General features: G+C 43.2%; 1 protein-coding gene across 2 annotated transcripts in view; it reads right to left on the bottom strand.

Moving 5' to 3' along the window:
* Window positions 1-17442, bottom strand: part of TRIM33 (tripartite motif containing 33) — a 40376-nt gene that overhangs the window by 10183 nt on the left and 12751 nt on the right. For both annotated transcript variants that reach the window (XM_038162393.1, XM_038162394.1), the window contains exons 2-11: window positions 16319-16437; window positions 14827-14974; window positions 12302-12434; window positions 8780-8896; window positions 6469-6583; window positions 5428-5574; window positions 4335-4452; window positions 2741-2994; window positions 2337-2501; window positions 1338-1538 (exon numbers count right to left, since the gene is read on the bottom strand). In XM_038162393.1, the coding sequence (XP_038018321.1) occupies window positions 1338-1538; window positions 2337-2501; window positions 2741-2994; window positions 4335-4452; window positions 5428-5574; window positions 6469-6583; window positions 8780-8896; window positions 12302-12434; window positions 14827-14974; window positions 16319-16437 (1517 nt within the window). The remainder of the gene's footprint in view (window positions 1-1337; window positions 1539-2336; window positions 2502-2740; window positions 2995-4334; window positions 4453-5427; window positions 5575-6468; window positions 6584-8779; window positions 8897-12301; window positions 12435-14826; window positions 14975-16318; window positions 16438-17442) is intronic.

Here is a 17442-nt window from a genome sequence, read left to right as displayed (position 1 = left end):
ACACAGCAGCCCTGGACGTTTAAGAGTTGCAAAGTTGCAGCTGGTATTCCAGCAGACCATCTTGGATGAAATTCATTTTGTTTCCTGTACGGTGACCAAATCCCCTGGCTTTTACAGGGGCATTTCAATGCAAAGGTCCTGTTCTCAGGATGAAGCCATCATCCTCCTCTCCTCCCAAACACTCCTGCAGAAAGCACATTACTTTTACTTTCCTTGCCTCCACGTGTACATTACATTGTGCTTTTCACCTCTCCAAATGAGCTCCAAAATCTACCTCAGCTTGTGTCCCCTCTCTGTGGGACAATGGCACATGTCCCCTCTGTGCTTCCTTCTAGGAACATCCAAGAGAAATTCCAGGCAGCTTCAGCCCTGAATAAATCACCATTGAGGGCACTCAAAATACATCACCATTAATTATTCTATCTTCCCACAAGATGGACTTGTGGAGGAAAGGAAGTGAACACAGTACTTGGCATTAATTAAAGTCTTCATTTTACTCCAGGACACATTAAATATTGATTAATCTAAAGGTGGAGCAGGTCCTTCTAAGGTTTGTGCTATAGACATCATACATTTCTTGGCATTGGCTTCCCCTCCCTCATAGGTGGCAACCTTCTGGAGCAAGGTCAGGAAGGGTAACCAGACATTCCAGAGGGTGAGAGCCCAGGGCTGGGTTCTAATTCTTAACAAGTCTAAAGGGAGACATTTGATCCATGACATCTGGGTTTCCACCATCAGCTTAACTAGAGTTCTTTGAAGAGTTTGTTTCATCCTCTCCACACGACCAGAACTTTCTGGGTGCCATGGAGTGTGTAATTCCCATTTTACTTCCAGGGCTTGAACAACTTTTTGCAATATTTTAGAGGTGAAATGAGTTTGAATTCCACAACTTTAAATGCTAATTACACCATTCCATAGCCAAGTCCTGGCACCTAACCACAAAAGCAGAGCAGCACTGCAGGACCACAGGACACATTCAATATTGATTCATCTAAAGGTTACCAGGAGGAACAGGTCAGCCCTACATGGATAAAACCACCTCCACACCTAAGAGAAAGGCTGAAGATTTTAATTCTACAACTTTAAATGCCAATTACACCATTCCACGGCCAAGTCCTGGCACCCAACTATCAAACCAGAGAGAAGGGAGCAGCACTGACCTGGATGGGGGGATGTCTGGCAGGGAGAGCAGGTTCTCCAAGTTGGTGACGGAGAACTTTTTGCAATATTTTAGAGATGAAATGAGTTTGAATTCTACAACTTCAAATGCTAATTACACCATTCCAGGGCCAAGTCCTGGCACCCAGCTATCAAACCAGAGGAGGAGCAGCACTGACCTGGATGGGGGGGATGTCCGGCAGGGAGGGCAGGTTCTCCGGGTTGGTGACGGACGGGATGAGCTCGATGGCCGACACGGACGGGCTGGTGGGGCCACGGTTGGCGCTGGCCATGGTGGCCGTGGTGGGGCTGGTGGGGTTGATGGTGGTGTTGTGCACGGAGACCACCGGGAAGGGCCCGGCGTGGCCGGGGTTGGAGTGCTGGGGAGACACAGACACCACGCTGGGTCACGGGGCCACCGCAGCTCCCGTGAGGTCCCTGCCAGAGACCTCAACCCAGCCAGGCCAGACTCACACCACAGCTAGCACAGCACCTGCCAGCACTGAGGGCAGAGCAACTGCTCCTCCTCTTCACTTGGAAAGGAAAAAATACTTCACGTGGCTTGATTTTAAACAGACAGCACTTCTTGCACCAAGTTATTTCACATAGAGTGGTGTTTTCTTAAAGCAATTACTTCCTCTAAAGATAGCTTTAGAGTTTACATGTCTGTTTTTTTTTTAACTGTTTCAAGTAATTTAAAGTCACTTTTGGTATTTCAGTCACATTAACATGCATTGTCAAGGATTTTTATTCTTAATGGCATGCAGAGCTCTGCATCAATGCTTCAGGTGTGAATTTAAAACCACTTCAGCAGCTGATTTAATCAAAACCCCTCAACTACATCACTTTGAACTTCACTACTCCTCACTATTCTCTAATAAACCCCTGAGTGCTCTTTTCAGCTGAATGCCACTGAAAAGTGCAAAAGGAAACGTTTGACTTCCCAGAACTAAACTGCAATACAAACATTTCATTTCATTTCCACCCCTAAGCTTTGGATTTCCTTACGTTCAGCAAAGCTGTCACAGCACGGTAACGCAACACGGAAAAGAAGCATATAAATGTGTGTAGCTGTGAGCTGCAGGGGGACAGACAAACACTTTTACAGCTGGAGGCACCATCTACTGCAATGAAAGGCTGGCACAATGGCACAAATGAAGCGTGTACACAGGATATACTTGTCTTTGAAGGTGAGGTTGCATCATGGAGTATTGAGGTCCATTGTGGCGTGGGATTCCCGGTATACGAGCAGCATTCTGAGCCATTCTCATCTGATGTGCTTGGAAAGCCCCACAGTTCATGTTACCCCTCTGCATGGTCTGCATGCTGATCAACCTGGGAGGCTGCAAGGGTTTGGGTTTTTTAAAATTTGTGCTTTTAACATGGAGAAAAGAAGCCCATCTCTTTCCACACTAGTAGCAACATAACATCAAGCAAAGCCAAGAGCTGTCACATTAACGTATCTCAAATCTCAGAAGATTTTAGTTTATAAATTGCTTTGCAAGTTTAGACCTGACAGGGCAATTTTAAATCTCAGTGTTACGGTGAAAGAAGGCGAAAGAAGAACACAAAAAGGACTCACCTGCTGCTGCAGGACTTGGGGGCTGCTCTGCCTGGGCACAGAGGCAGAGGCAGAGGATGGCTGGGCCATCCTCATCTGCTGCAGCTGCTGGTGTTTTTGGGCATACACCTGCTGCTGCATGTGCTGCAGCCGCAGCTGGGCCAGGTTGATTTGTCCTGGAGCTTTGTTGACGTGGTTTGTTCCTGGAGGAGTTTGCCCAACCACTACATTGGGAGTGTAACTAGGGGTTGGTTTATTTTCAATGACCAGGTTACCTATAAAAAGCCAAAGCAGCAATCAACAGTTAGATCTCATCATCCTCCAAAGGCTGACATATGTAGAATATTCAGATGTTTCTAATGCAGTTTTCTCAGAGCAATTTAAGCTTGAAAGCTAAAAAATTTAAATTTAAAATTTAAATATAATTTTTTTTAATTAAAAGTTAAGCTCTTTGTGTCTTTAATAACCATACACGATAAAAGCAAAAAGAGAACTCAGACTACATGAACTGCAAAATTAAAAACATGATCTGGGAGGGAAGAGTTAAAGAACTGGAACTGCACAGCCTAAAAACCACAAGAGACAGAAATGACTTCTCTGCTTTCACAAGAAATGGACAGGATGAGAAATAAAACAGAAAACAAACATGTTGAGCATAAAGTTTCTATGTCTAAAGAAGCAAAGCCTGGGAAGAGATATTTGAGTGTCCCACCACTGAGTGATTTCAAACACAACACCAAACACTGCTACAAGCAAGTCCTGTCTGGCTCCAATGTCATGCACCATGCTCCCTCTCCAGGTAACTCCTGTCCCATTTTTATATGGAAAGGCAAAATGTTGATTTTTTAATCCATTTGTGAATTTGTGAATGTGTACTCAGCAGAATCTGCACGTCCCTTTTTATTAAGGTTGACAGTTTCCTTTCTGCTTCCTGTCTGCCCCAGAGAATAAATCCTCTTGACTGAAGACAGGAACACCCCAATCTGCGTGGTGCCTTCAGAGCAAGGAGTGAGTACACACAAAAACTGGTATTTTGATCAGATTTTCCATGAAATTTTTATCCAACAGAGAAGTTCACAAGCAGGTGCTAACAGGTATCTCTGTCTCACTGTGCTCTGCCCTCTTCTCTCATTCCAAGCCTGTACTTTGCAAGCTCTAAGTGATTATATTTAATATACTGGAAGTGGCACAGGTCATGTCCAATCCAGAGCAGCCGTGGATGCCCCAGCCCTGGAAGTGTCCAAGGCCAGGCTGGTCAGGGCTTGGAGCAGCCTGGGACAGTGGAAGGTGTCCCTGCCCATGGCAGGGGGTGCAATGAGATGACTTTTAAGCTCCTTTTCAATCCAAACCACTCTGTGATTCTGTGATTAGGGCCATTCCTAGAATCATTTCAATCAGTAGGAATGATTTCTATTTAGAGAAAGCTTTGCTAGTAGAAAGAACAGAGCAGATAAGGAGGACAATCAGGGCTGGATGGGTTATGAGAGTTTATGGTCAAGAGAGTTTTTGTCTCCTGCATGAAGAGACATTGCACTGCACTCACTCCTGTTGGAGGAACCCCCAATTCAAGAGTGTTTTCCCAGTATCACAGATTAAACAAAGAGGGTTTTCTCACCCAAATTGACAACATTCTTAGCCCAGAAGGTGGGGTCGCAGTGGAAGCGGATGGCTCCGTTGGCAGCAGGGACGGGATCGCAGCGAGCCTTCAGGATGTGCCTCAGCTGGAACGTTATCTGAGAGAAAACAAAACCACAACACTCTGCTGCTGACAGAGAAAGAAAGAATGAGAAACAAGTGTGTGCCTAGCCAGAGAGTGTAGGCCATGGAACACCAACAAGGACTGGCAGCAGCAAGTTTGGTTCATAGCCTGGGAAATTCTCAATTTGTCAGGAAAATCCCACATCGTCCAACTCCTTTACTCTGAGGACTGCAGAGCAGCACTGTTACACCACAAGGTTACTGAACTGAGTCCAGTGAGACACTGAGGTGCCTTCACAGAGCTGAGCCCATTCCTTCTACACTAACACTCCCTCAACCCTTATGGTAAAGGGGGAATTGTTGCACAGTTGCTTGGCTCTGCTGTAAGATCTGAAGCTGAAGACAGGGTGCCATGATGGACCCACAAGGCAGAACGGGGTGTGTCCTTTGGATTACCAACATTTGACCTCAATTGTGTCTTAATCTCACTCTGGATATATTTGATTCCCCTGCCCCTCTGTATTTGTGACTCAGGACATGTTCCCAGACTGGGAAAGTTGGTGGCAGAGTGGTGGTCCATAGCAGCAGTGGGGAGCACCCCCCTGGGCTTGCACGTGCAGAACTGGGTGTATTCATGTCAATAAAGTGAATTACCTTCTGGTTACCAACACTTGACTTTGTTTTATCCCACTCTGAGTATATTGGAATTTTTGCCCTCTAAAAGGGGAAATAATCTAGGTGTCAGTTCTTAATTGGATAGTTTAGTATTTAAAGACCTTGTAACAAGAGATTGTTGGCCATTTTGTGCCTTCTAATGAAAAGCTGCTGAACTCACAGTAGTGAGACTGTTTCACTGATAAATAATGAACACCTGAGTCTGAAGATGAACCATCATCTCAATCCAGACCCAGAGACACCCAGAGCTGGTACCCCACACCTGCTCAGGGGCTTGCTACTCCCAGAAGCCCTGGCAGCTCAGGCCACTCCCTGGCAGCCCCAGGTGCCCTCACCAGGCGCTTGCTGTAGAGCAGGGCAGTGCTGCTGCCGCTGGCAATGGCCCAGTTAGTGAAGTTCATCACGTGCTTCACTTGTCGTGACAGACCAGTGATGTCATTCTGCTGCTGGATCAACTTCATCTGCCTCTCCTTCGTCACGTTCTGCGAAGAAACAGAGGCTCCATTACAATGAAGTCACTGTAAATTGTAAATTGTAAAGTCATTTATTACCACGGGGCTTTCAGATGAAAGGGGAAAATGCAAATTGCTGGCAGGTTTTGGATCAAAAGGGAAATGTCCCAAGGAAATTTTCATAAATGCTAGGTGAATAAAAAAAGCTAAAATTCATGTAACTTTGCATTATTTCTTTTACTAATGATCAAGTTACTCTATTCTTCCAGGAGCATTCAATTTCCTTGCCAAATAATTGTTTCTTAACCAGGAAAAATTTATTGTGATTCATCTGATCTTAAATTCTTCATGGCAGGCTGGCCATATGCACTGAACCGACTTCTTACAAGGGGTTCCCTCTATTCAGATAAAACAGATTTCCTCTATTCAGATCAAATTTTCATGGATTTTAATGGGAGTCACAATGCAATTATTCAGAACATGCCATCTGGAAAGGATGCTTGCACTCATGGTCTCTAAAGTTGTATCATACAACTTGAAATACCAGCATTACACCTGCATGTGCAAATACTGCTCTGACTGTTTTTACAGGAACACTGAAAAGCTATTTGAGGACATTACTGAATTATACACACCTTGGCATTATGTTCTAATACAGAAATATGGCAAACAGAACGTGAAAAAGAGATTTTTCAGCCACTCCTGTACAATGAGCCCAATTTTGAATATGGGGCACAGACACAAAACTGAAGGAGCCACGGGCTCTGATGAGAGGAGAAGCAAGATTTAACTCTAGCACATCCCCCAGACGCAGTTTCAGTGCTGCAAAACCTGCAGTCACACCAAACAAACCATTTTCAACTGTTTCCCCTCAACAGGGGACTGGAAACTCAACACCACCACTGCATTTTATTTCAAGTGTACCTCAAGGTGCTGGAGGAGAGATTTTCCCTTTTTATTGATTTCATTGATGAGGGTGAATATAGCCACTTTGATTTCCTGTTCTACTCGTTTGTTGGTTTCATTTACTTCTTTTATCCTAAAAAACAACAAAAAAAGCAATGCATTGTCAGTCACTTTACACTTCACTGCCAAATACAAATTCACAACTTGTTTTACTTCAATTAATATGAAAGTCCTTGTAGTTTATACATTTTATACAGAGAAATAACCAGCCACAACCATATATGTCTGTATGGACATTTATAAATTTATATCCAAATTGTGTCACTATGAAAAATTTCTATCTGATGCTTTAAACTTTTAAGGTAATTTATATTAACCAGAAATCAACCCTGAATTTCAAATTAATCCCTCTCTTGTAACAAAAAAAAATATTCCAGACCTGTAATTAATACACAATAAGGAGATCAACATTTCAATAATGATGTGTCTGATATTAGTTTAGATTATTCTCTTGTACTTTAATACTGCTGGCTGCCAGATTTTTATACCCTCTTCATCCCTGCCATTTTTCCTCAGTTTTAGTGCATCTGCAGCTTCTTCAGATTCAAGCAAATAATCCTGAGCTCTGGCCACAGAATTTGAAATACAGCATTTCTTAAACTCATGGAAATTCTGGATTTATTTAATCCTACGCTGCCTTAGTCTAACAAGATCACATTGCAGCAGAATTCTTTGCCATGAGCCAATGTGAAGGCTTAAATTGTCCTTTTCTGAAGAGTTTTTTTGCTGCCAGATCAAGGATCTGATGTCACTCAGCCCCAGGACCAGCACTCACTGCTGATGAACACCGCTGGAGTCACAGCCCTTGGAGGCACCTGGGACACACGTGGTTTTCATGCCAGCACAGCCTGGTCTCCTACTCCAAAAAGCACCCAACCAACCCTTCATTAAGTCCATGGCAGCCACCCTTGGCTTTGGCACCCAACAATTATTCCAGCAGAGCTGTTCCTCCAACACTTTCATGCTCCACCACCACAGATGATGGTGATTTTGTACCATCTGCCAGCACTGACAACAAAATTGTAAAACCTTCATTTCTGCCATTCCCTGAAGTTTTCAGGCTGATGGATTTTGTGTCCTACACACCAGCAAAGCAGTGGAATGAATTGTCTCACCTGCACCAGCCACTTGGCTCAGCAGAAAATTGAGATCTTGACACAACTCAATCCCAGCTGCAGAAATTCATTGAATTCACTGAAGCCAGAAACTCTTGGGCAAAAAAACCCCACCATTACAATGTGTTAATTCCATCACCCACTCCTGGCCTGGAATTCTTATCAGAGAATGTTTTGTGACATGTCTTGAGCTCCCAGTTTAATTACTGCTGTGTGGTGTGTCTGTCTCTTCAGGTGTGGAACATTTCCATGCTTCACACTGGTGTTGTGTTTTGGGACCTTTCAAAGACTTCCATGGAAAATTAGCCCATAAAAATACCAATTTTCATTGCTTCCCTCTTCACACGTTTGCCTCTGTCATGCTGTCTGTTCTTTCTCCCTCACACTGCTTTTTTTTTTTTTTTAAACATAGATGGCACCACAAGGAGTTTAAAATTTGCATCAGAACTTCTCTTTCTATCTTGGTGCACATCCTCCTCCTGCCCTCGTACTTTCCACCCCCAGCTGATGTGTCATTTTGCAAATGACCTAAAAGCTGCAGAGGGCTCACCAAACCACAGAGAATCAGGGTGGAATTCCCTGAGCTGCAGCACCAGCCCAGGGGCAGCAGAGCCAGCAGGGATCACGTGCTCCCTCTGCCTCTGATTTGGTTTTTAAGCTGATGTCGAATTTCAGATAACCCTGGAAATCTTAAGCAAAGCTACCTAAAAAAAACCCAATCAAAACCCCACAACCAACCACAATTTCCTATTCAAATTCACACTAAGTTTTTGCTACAGTTATCAGAGGCTTTCATATGAAACAAAAATACTTTAATATTTCAGCTGTTCTGTCACCTAGAGCTAACTTAAAAGAAATTATGGAATGGGTTTTCTTGCCTTTTTTATTCCTTTTTTTTCTCCCCCATCCCCAAAGTGTAATGAACGTGTTACACCTTTGGTTCTATTCCAAGTTGTCACAAAAAACACAACCTTTAACATTTATTTTTTTGTAAGAACTTCCAAGAGATGAAGAGTCTTGTAGGGTCAAATAAACATTATGGAAAGTAATTAAGATACAGAATTAACTCCAGTGTGTTATTCTAGTCCCACCATTCCTCTTACTGTGACTCATTAAAGAGGCAACGTAATAGCTGATCATTGTGGGGAACTCACCTATTTTGAACTTGGGCAGCTGCAAAATTTACATAATTCTTCTTCTCAAGAAGTTTGGCCAACAGGTTCTCGATTGCACCCTTCTGGTTCTGAAAAGCTTCTTCCAGGAACTGGTACCTTTTCAACAGGCAAGAGAAGACATTGATTACCAAGGGACACTGGGCTGCAACTCAGGGCTCCCAGCTCAGGTGCAAAGCCAGGACATTTTGAAAAAATATGACTGAGAGAAAAAAAAAACAACACTGAGAAAGAAAACACTGAGAAAAATCAGACTGCATACTCTGACCAGCGTGCAAAATGTTTAAGTGCTGATAAAGTCCTTTGCTACTGGCCAGGAGACTGAACCTCCGTGTGAAACGGTCAATTCCTACACACAGGGATGCAGTGCCTCCTTCCCCAGGATCCTCAGAGTTTGATGAGGAAAATGCACCAACAGCTTAAACACACATTAAAGGATACCAAAAACAACCCCCTAAACTATCCCAAATTCCCCAGTTTTGCAGCTGAGATGACATTGCTCATGTTTGACTGCATTAGTTTAATCTGAAGAAAATTTCCCTATTAAAAAAACTCTTAAGTTTTTTCCACCTCTGCTGCTTCCAAGTGAAGAATATTCCCTTCCAAGCTCTTCAATTGAACAGCTGCAATCAAAGGTACTTTCCATTACTTCATCTGAAAAGAGGGTAAGTTCCAACACTGAGGGAAAGTAACAGGATTAGGTGCCTTTTCCTAAAATGTTGGAATTAAGAATGCCACAGAAACACAGCTGAAAATGGCCAAGGGGAATTAAAGCAGCTCCCTGAATTTCTGATCAACTGCTCAAAATCCAGGATTCCTAACAGCCACTTCCTAAGGCTTGTCTTGCAATAAATAAACTTCATGCTTCTGAAATGCAATTTGTTAACAATAGGGAAAAGCTAATGTCCCAGAACACCTTGGCAATGTTTTCCCAATATTCAAATTGGCAGAAAATTGCTGCAATTAATGAAGCATTCTGTAAGGTGCATTAGAAACAATTTGCACCATCTTCCAAAGCAAATGAAGAAGAAATTAGTGTTGTTTTCTGTCACAATGTACAACATCACAATCCAACAGGAAAAGACTGTCTGGATTGTCATCAAACTCACAGCAAGACAGTTTTTTTTATTTAAATGACTCACAACCATGATAAAAGGGACTCAGACAAAGAACATCATTCACAACAGAAACAACTCTACTCCTGTTAATTCAGTTTGCACCAGCAACAGACAAATCTGAACTCCAAAGGTTCAAATTCTTCAGTCTCAGTGTTGGAATTTTGCTTTTTCTAAGAACAGTCTAAAGTTCTTGCAGACAGACAGCAGCATGAGATTTTAGATACTGTAATCCAAAAAAGTAGCATTCCTAAAGTGCAAAGACAGCAAAATTTGAAATGTTTGGGAGCTGCTGATTTTCTAAAATTATTTTCATAAAGTTCAAAATTATATTTCCACTTGAAAAGTGAAAAGCTGTATGCAACTTGTACTGCTAAAATTTTACTGTAGCTCTTGCTACAGCCAAAATCCTTTTCTTTTTCCAGTACTGCACTTCCAGCTTCCCGAGTGTGTGGACTGGAAATTACCCAGATTAGAGGAATCCCACAGCATCAGGCTGCTCAGAGAATTGCCAGCTTTCTACAGAATCCCCAGCAATCTCTGCCCTCACAGGGGTGGAACTGGATCATCTTTAGGGTCCCTTCCAACCCCAAACCATTCTGGAATTCTACAACTGAAACTCTGAACACGGAGGTACTGAAATGGTGATCCACCCTCCTTTGGGGTAAACTATCAAGATTTCAGGTAAGAAGAAAACAGGGGATTCAAATCAATTCTTTTTCCACTTGGCATGATTCTCCACAAAATCTCAGCTGTACTTCAGGCAGAAAAAGCAGTGCCTTAATCATCTGTAACTCACACCTGCACACAGAACCATATGGAAACAAAGTTCTGCAAAAAAAAAGCACATTAATAAAGACAAATTCTCCTTCTGGAAGAGCACAGGTAAGTAGGACAAGATCCATCTGTTAATCCATCAGCAACATGCACAGAACAGATGCAAAGAAACCAACTAGACCAAGTTAGTGAATATATCCCAGGAGAGCACCCTTTGTGACAAGGGAGTCCTCCAGGATATTTATGATCAAGCCTATGAAAGAAAGAACAGAGCAGGAATATTTGAGGGTGTTAATATTTTAATAATAATAATTTCAAAAGTAAAAGTTTTCCACAGGCTGCTGTAGCAGTCTGAGAATAATCACGATTCTGAGAAAAACAGAATAGTTTTTCTAAAAAAAAAATAAAAAAAGGAAAAAAGAAAGAAAAACAGAGCACTAAATTCAGTATTACACCTTTAGAGAGAAGAGTTAAGGAAAAGCAGTGGTGCAGTGGTTGATAAATATGTATTATCCCCAGATTCTCTGTTATAACACTGAAAAATACTTGTTCAGAATTCAAACAACCACATGACAGAGCTGCTAAAGAGCAGGAAGCTGGAATGTGTCTTAAAGGGATTCCAACTCCTTCCCTAGCAGAGGCAAACCCAGCATTTCTTTTTACCTGGAATGAGGCAACTTTTAACTGACTAAACCCAAACCACTTTTCCCCTCTGCACCACAAGGATATACTAATGCAAGAGGCAAAATTTAGACTTTCCTTCACAAAATTCCCCTAAAGATTGTTGCACAACCAAATATGCCCTTTCAGAAAATGACCTCAGCCATGACTCACTCTATCACTTGTGCTTCTTTTACAGCACCAGGTGTTCAGGGCTGCAGGAATTTCCATTCAAGTCCCGACCACAGTGACAGCACTGGGAACTGCCAGGCAAATGAACACCTGAATCACACCAAAGCTCCTCAGCCCTCTTGGTTTAAATCTCATCTTTGGGGACGTGACAAAGCTCAACCAACTGACCAAGTTTCCATCACTCCACGCAGGTTCTCTGTCACCATTGGATTTTTGGAAAAATCCCTTTACCCAGGATTTTCTCTTGGGAAGCTGAGAAGCCTCAGAGAAAAAGGAAAACAACATTATCTGATTTGCTTCTCCTGTGTTTTGCTGCTTTGGAATGTGTTTGGGGATTGTTCACCCACAGGTGATTGTTCCATTGGGTTCATGGGAGTTGTTTTCACTCTTTGGCCAGTCAGGGCCAAGCTCTGTCAGACTCTGGAAGGAGTCACAAATTTTCATTATTATTTTTTAGCCTTCTATCTGTATCCTTTCTGTATTCTTTAGTACAGTTGAGTATGGCATTCTTTAATATAATACAGATCATAAAATAATAAATCAGCCTTCTGAGAACACGGAGTCAGATTCATCACTCCTTCCTTTGTCGGGGGACCCATAAAATACCACAGTTCTCCTCTGCAAGGGATGGGTTCAGTCCAGCCAGGAGGAAATGCAGCAGAATTTCCAAGACAAGCAGCTCCCATCAATGCCACGTCATCCCCTGAGACAGCACAGCACAGGAGTTCAGACATTCTTGGGAATATTGGTATATTTGTACCTGTGTTCTTTGTGCTCCAGTAACTGACAGTCTCTGCATGTCAGCCTGTCACAGGTTTCACAGAAAAGTTTTAACTGCTCTTGTTTGTGGACAGGGCAGAAAACAGGACGTTGACCAGATGCTCCCACGGCCTCTGTTTTTAAAAATAAACCAGTTGTGCATTTTAAAACAAAATTGAGACAATCTGAAGAGCAAAACAACGAACTTCCAGTAACAACCACGAACTTGCAAAGGCACCTCCAGATGTGCTCTCAGGCTGAATTACTGTGAGCACATCAGGTCAGGACCTGATGATCTCAGAGCTCTTTCCCAACCTCCACGACTCTGTGATTTACAGCGCCAGTGGTTAAGAGCTGTTTTCACTTGATTCATTCAAGGAGAAAGAGGAATTCATCTCACGAGCACCCAAAAGGCTCTGTAACACTGCACACCCACAGCAGCACGGTGTACATGTGTTTATAAAGGTTTAATTCCATGGCATTTCACCTCTGGCATGCTGAAGGATGGCTCAAACCCTTCAAACCTTTTGAACCTTTTTTAATTTTTTTTTTTAAACCCTTTTTACCCCATGGGTTTTCCAGCTTATCCCTTCAAGCACTTCATTTAGTCACACACAACTGTGTCAAAGTGTTGTGCAAAGCAAACGTTGCCTGTCTTAAGAGTTACTTAAACCCCAAATAATGGTAAAAAATAGTTCTGGGTTTGATAAAAAAATTTCTGTAAAGTGTTCTGAAGATATTTTGAGCTTAGCAAAGAGAAAAGCAGCCTTTGGAAGGTACAGCAGGTAGGGCTTAAATTAATTTCCCTCTCTCTGCAATGTTTCTGAAGCTGGTTATGTCATGCAAGTTATTGCAAAGAAAGAGCTGATGAACCTACAGCTGCCACTCACTGAGAGAAATTTAAAGTCTCCAGGGCACATCTTTGAGTCTAAGAAGAAAAAAAAACAAACAATGACCAGCCCTTCCCCACAATCACAATAAATAAAATTTCTGATAGAAAGTTTATTTTATAAACTTTAAAATTTAAAATATTATATAGTTCATATTGGAATACAAAATATTTTTCTATTTTAAATATTTAAAAAATTTAGTTTAAATATAAAAACTATTTAGTTAGTTTAACTAGCTAGTTAGTTAACTAACTTTGTTAGTTTAATAACGGTTTATTTTATAAACTTTATAAACTTTCTGGTTTTGGAACAGTCACTTTTCAGCCCCTTCCCAGTAGGTATCAAAGGGAAAGCTGAGCTGTAATATCACACTGAAAGTCACAATTTAGCATTCCTTGTAAAAACATCAATAATTCTTTCTTGAGCCCTATAATTTGACTGAATTTAAGAGTTTCTCATCTATGAGGCTTAATACATTGAATATTAAATGGATAATATTTCTTATTAAAAATATTCCTTAAGACATAAAGAGAAGCCTCTCCAAAATGAGGCTTATTTGACAGAGCAAATGAAATAAGAGCCTTATTTAAAAGAACTAAGCTCAACACCAAACTTTTTAACTACTAAACAATTTTTAGAAAGAAAAGCAGCATTTGTTCCTTTGAAAGGATACAACAAGACAATTATGGAGATCTTAATTCATTTTAAATTAATTTAAATGGAGAGAGCAAAGTGTTGAGATCTCCCTTAATATGATCATTTTCAGACACATCCAGATTGTGGAGAACCTACAAGTCTTTGAATCAGAACTTTTAACCCATCTACAAATGGAATTTTCTAATCTAAAATCCAGATACCCTGGACCTGTTTGGAGAACATTTTCCACGTTACCTCAACGGGCTATAAATGATAAAATCCAGAGAGCCTGGACCTGCTCTGAGATGATTTTCCACATGACCTCAACGGGCTACAAATGATCTGTCAAACAACAGCTCAAGAATTTACTTCTAACAAGGCTGCACACCTGAACAAAGCCCACCCACACTTCTCATATTAAATCTTGCTCACTGAGAGATTCAACCTAAAATACATTCAAATTCTACATTTACTCAGCAATATCAACACAAAGTAACCATATATTGAAGGCAACTATATAAAATATATAGTTATAACTATATATGAACTTATATACACATTTCTACAGGGAGAACTGTAATTGCTTCTCATAACTAAATACAGCAAAACGGATCATTTAATTCCTTTGGACAATGGATAAGATTATCAATATGCCACTGGCTCTACCCTTCATTTAGTTACTTGTTGTACTAAAGATTATTAAGAATGGATCTAAATCCTTTCCAAAGGCATTGGACTTAAACTGCACAAGGTATCTGTTATAAATTGTTATAAATAAACTGTTATAAATTTATAACAGCTATAAACTGTTATAAATTTAGTTCTCCCTCTATTTTTACAGCTCCTCATTTTGCACTGGTAACTTCTGACTGCACTTTTCCCAAATCCTGGGGGGACAACACACAGAGCTGGCTGTCACCACCATCCTCCCCCTCTTTTTTAACATTTCAAGAGAAAAGGCTCTTGGAACAGGCAGGACAAAGCGATACCCAACACTCACCTGAGGACACATCCTCTTTTTTCCTGATCATGTGATCCTTGGTAAACTTCACTCGCTGGTGAGCCTCGATGCACGTCTTACACAGCCACTCGCCACACTCCACGCAGAAACCCACAGCACTGGCATTGTCCTCACAGCTGGTGCACACCTGGGGGGACACAAACCACAACTGTCCTGGCAGCCCCAGAGAGCAGAAAGGGTTGGGGGAAAGGCACCAGAATTGTTCCAAGGAGAGCTGGCAGGACCAGAGAGCAGAAAGGGTTGGGAAAAAGGCACCAGAATTGTTCCGGAGAGAGCTGACAGCCCCAGAAATTAGAGGAAGGTTGGGGAAAAGGCACCAGAATTGTTCTGGGGAGAGCTGACAGCCCCAGAGAGCAGAAAGGGTTGGGGCAAAAAGCTGCCAGAATTGTTCTGGGGAGAGCTGACAGCCCCAGAGAGCAGAGGAGGGTTGGGGAAAAGGCACCAGAATTGTTCCTAGGAGAGCTGACAGCCCCAGAGAGCAGAAAGGGTTGAGGGAAAAGGTACCCAAATTTTCCTGGGGTGCAGTGGCAGACCCAGAGAGCAGAGGAGGGGTGGGGAAAAGGCACCAGAATTGCTCTAGGGAGAACTGACAGACCCAGAGAGAAAAAGGGGTTGGGGGGAAAAGGAACCAGCATCATCTTGGGGAGCACTGGCAGCCCCAGAAATCAGAGGAGGGGTGGGGAAAAAGCACCAAAATCACTCTGGGGAGCACTGACAGCCCCAGGCAGTAGAGGAGGGTTGGGGAAAAGGCACCTAAGGAGAAGTGGCAGCCCCAGAGAGCAGAAAGGGGTGGGGAAAAGCCACCAGCATTGTCCTGGAGAGCACTGGCAGGACCAGGAATCAGAGCAGGGTTGTGGAAAAGCCACCAGCATCGTCCTGGGGAGCACTGACAGCCCCAGAGAGCAGAAAGGGTTAGGGAAAAGGCAGAGGAGGGTGGGGAAATGGTACCAGAATCACTCTGGGGAGCACTGACAGGACCAGAGAGCAGAGGAGGGGTGGGGAAAAGGCACCTAAGGAGAACTGGCAGCCTCAGAGAGCAGAAAGGGTTAGGGAAAAGGCAGAGGAGGGTGGGAAAATGACACCAGAATCGTCCTGGGCAGCACTGACAGCCCCAGAGAGCAGAGGAGGGGTGGGGAAAAGGCACCAGAATCACTCTGAGGAGAACTGACAGCCCCAGAGAACAGAGGAGGAGTGGGGAAAAGGCATCTAAGGAGCACTGGCAGCCCCAGAGAGCACAAAGGGCTGGGGAAAAGGCACCTAAGGAGCACTGGCAGCCCCAGAGAGCAGAGGAGGGGTAGGGAAAAGGCACCTAAGGAGCAGTGGCAGCCCCAGAGAGCAGAGGAGGGGTGGGGAAAAGGCACCTAAGGAGCAGTGGCAGCCCCAGAGAGCAGAGGAGGGGTGGGGAAATGGCACCTAAGGAGCACTGGCAGCCCCAGAGAGCAGAGGCTGGGGCAGGCAGCACAGTCCCTACCTGCTCTGACTTCTCGTCGGAGCTGCTGGGGCTCTCCGAGGTGTCCTTCACAAAGTAGTTGTCCACTAGGTCGATCTGGCGGCACTCCTGGCGGCAGATGGGGCACCGGATCACCCCCACTGCAAAACACAGCACAGCACGGGCTCTCAGGTTTTAAACTGTAGATTTAAAAGTACTAGAGTGGTATGATTTGTTTTGTAGCAGCGCGCGTCTGACCACCGGTGATCTCTGACCCGGCTAGCAGCGGAACGGCCGGAGACAGGCTGGAAACAACACCCCGAGGGATCTGCGGGGCACACGGGGAATTTCTCTGGTCCCAGGAGTTCAACAATGGTGCGGTCACAAGGCGCAGGCAACAAGGAAAGGGCAGGTACAGCTGAAGTGCTAAAGCAGCACACCGCACAGAGCAACCGCAGAGGCACCAAACACAAAGCACGCTCCTCCTCTCACCTGGGTAAAGGATTCCAGGCTGACATTGTCACTAAAAACCAGCCATTACAGGTGTGGAACGGGTTTCACCCCAAAATACACTCCCACAACTAATCCCAAAAAAACCCCATAAACCTCTACAGAAAAGGATGCCCCACCTAGCTGGGGATTTCCCTAATTTCCACACCATACTCAGTTTTGCCTAATTATTTCTTCCCAAAAATGCCCTGTGTTTTTAGCAAAGTGATTTGTTGTCCCTAAATAAATATTTAATTTTTTTCCTCAATCAATTTTAAATAACAACACTCAAGACACTTGGTTTTTTAAATTATTTTTTAGAACAGTCTCTGGTCCAGCCTGTCTCAAGACAAGCATTAAGAGGGCTGTGCCCAGAGAGCTGGGGTGGCTTCAGGGATGTTCCTGAAAATGCCACAGCGTGTCTCAGTGTTCTCCCAGGTAGCCCAGGAAGATTTCTAATATAATCTATTTCCACGAGGTCAGGGAGGCAGATGAAGCAATAAAACACCAGCATCCTGCTTTGTTATCCTTTGTAATCACTAAATTAGCTTTAAATCCTCAGCAGAGCTGCAAAGGAGTTACTACATGAACCAAACTGACATGTAAAGATGTCTATGAACAGCCCCCATAAAAGCTTGAAAACCTATTTATAACTTAGGTAGTGGCTCACACTTCAC

The sequence above is a fragment of the Motacilla alba genome, chromosome 26 (genome assembly GCF_015832195.1).
Source record: "Motacilla alba alba isolate MOTALB_02 chromosome 26, Motacilla_alba_V1.0_pri, whole genome shotgun sequence".
NCBI lineage: Eukaryota > Metazoa > Chordata > Aves > Passeriformes > Motacillidae > Motacilla > Motacilla alba.
Note: the sequence above shows the minus strand (reverse complement) of the source record. Positions and strands in the feature narration are given on the sequence as shown.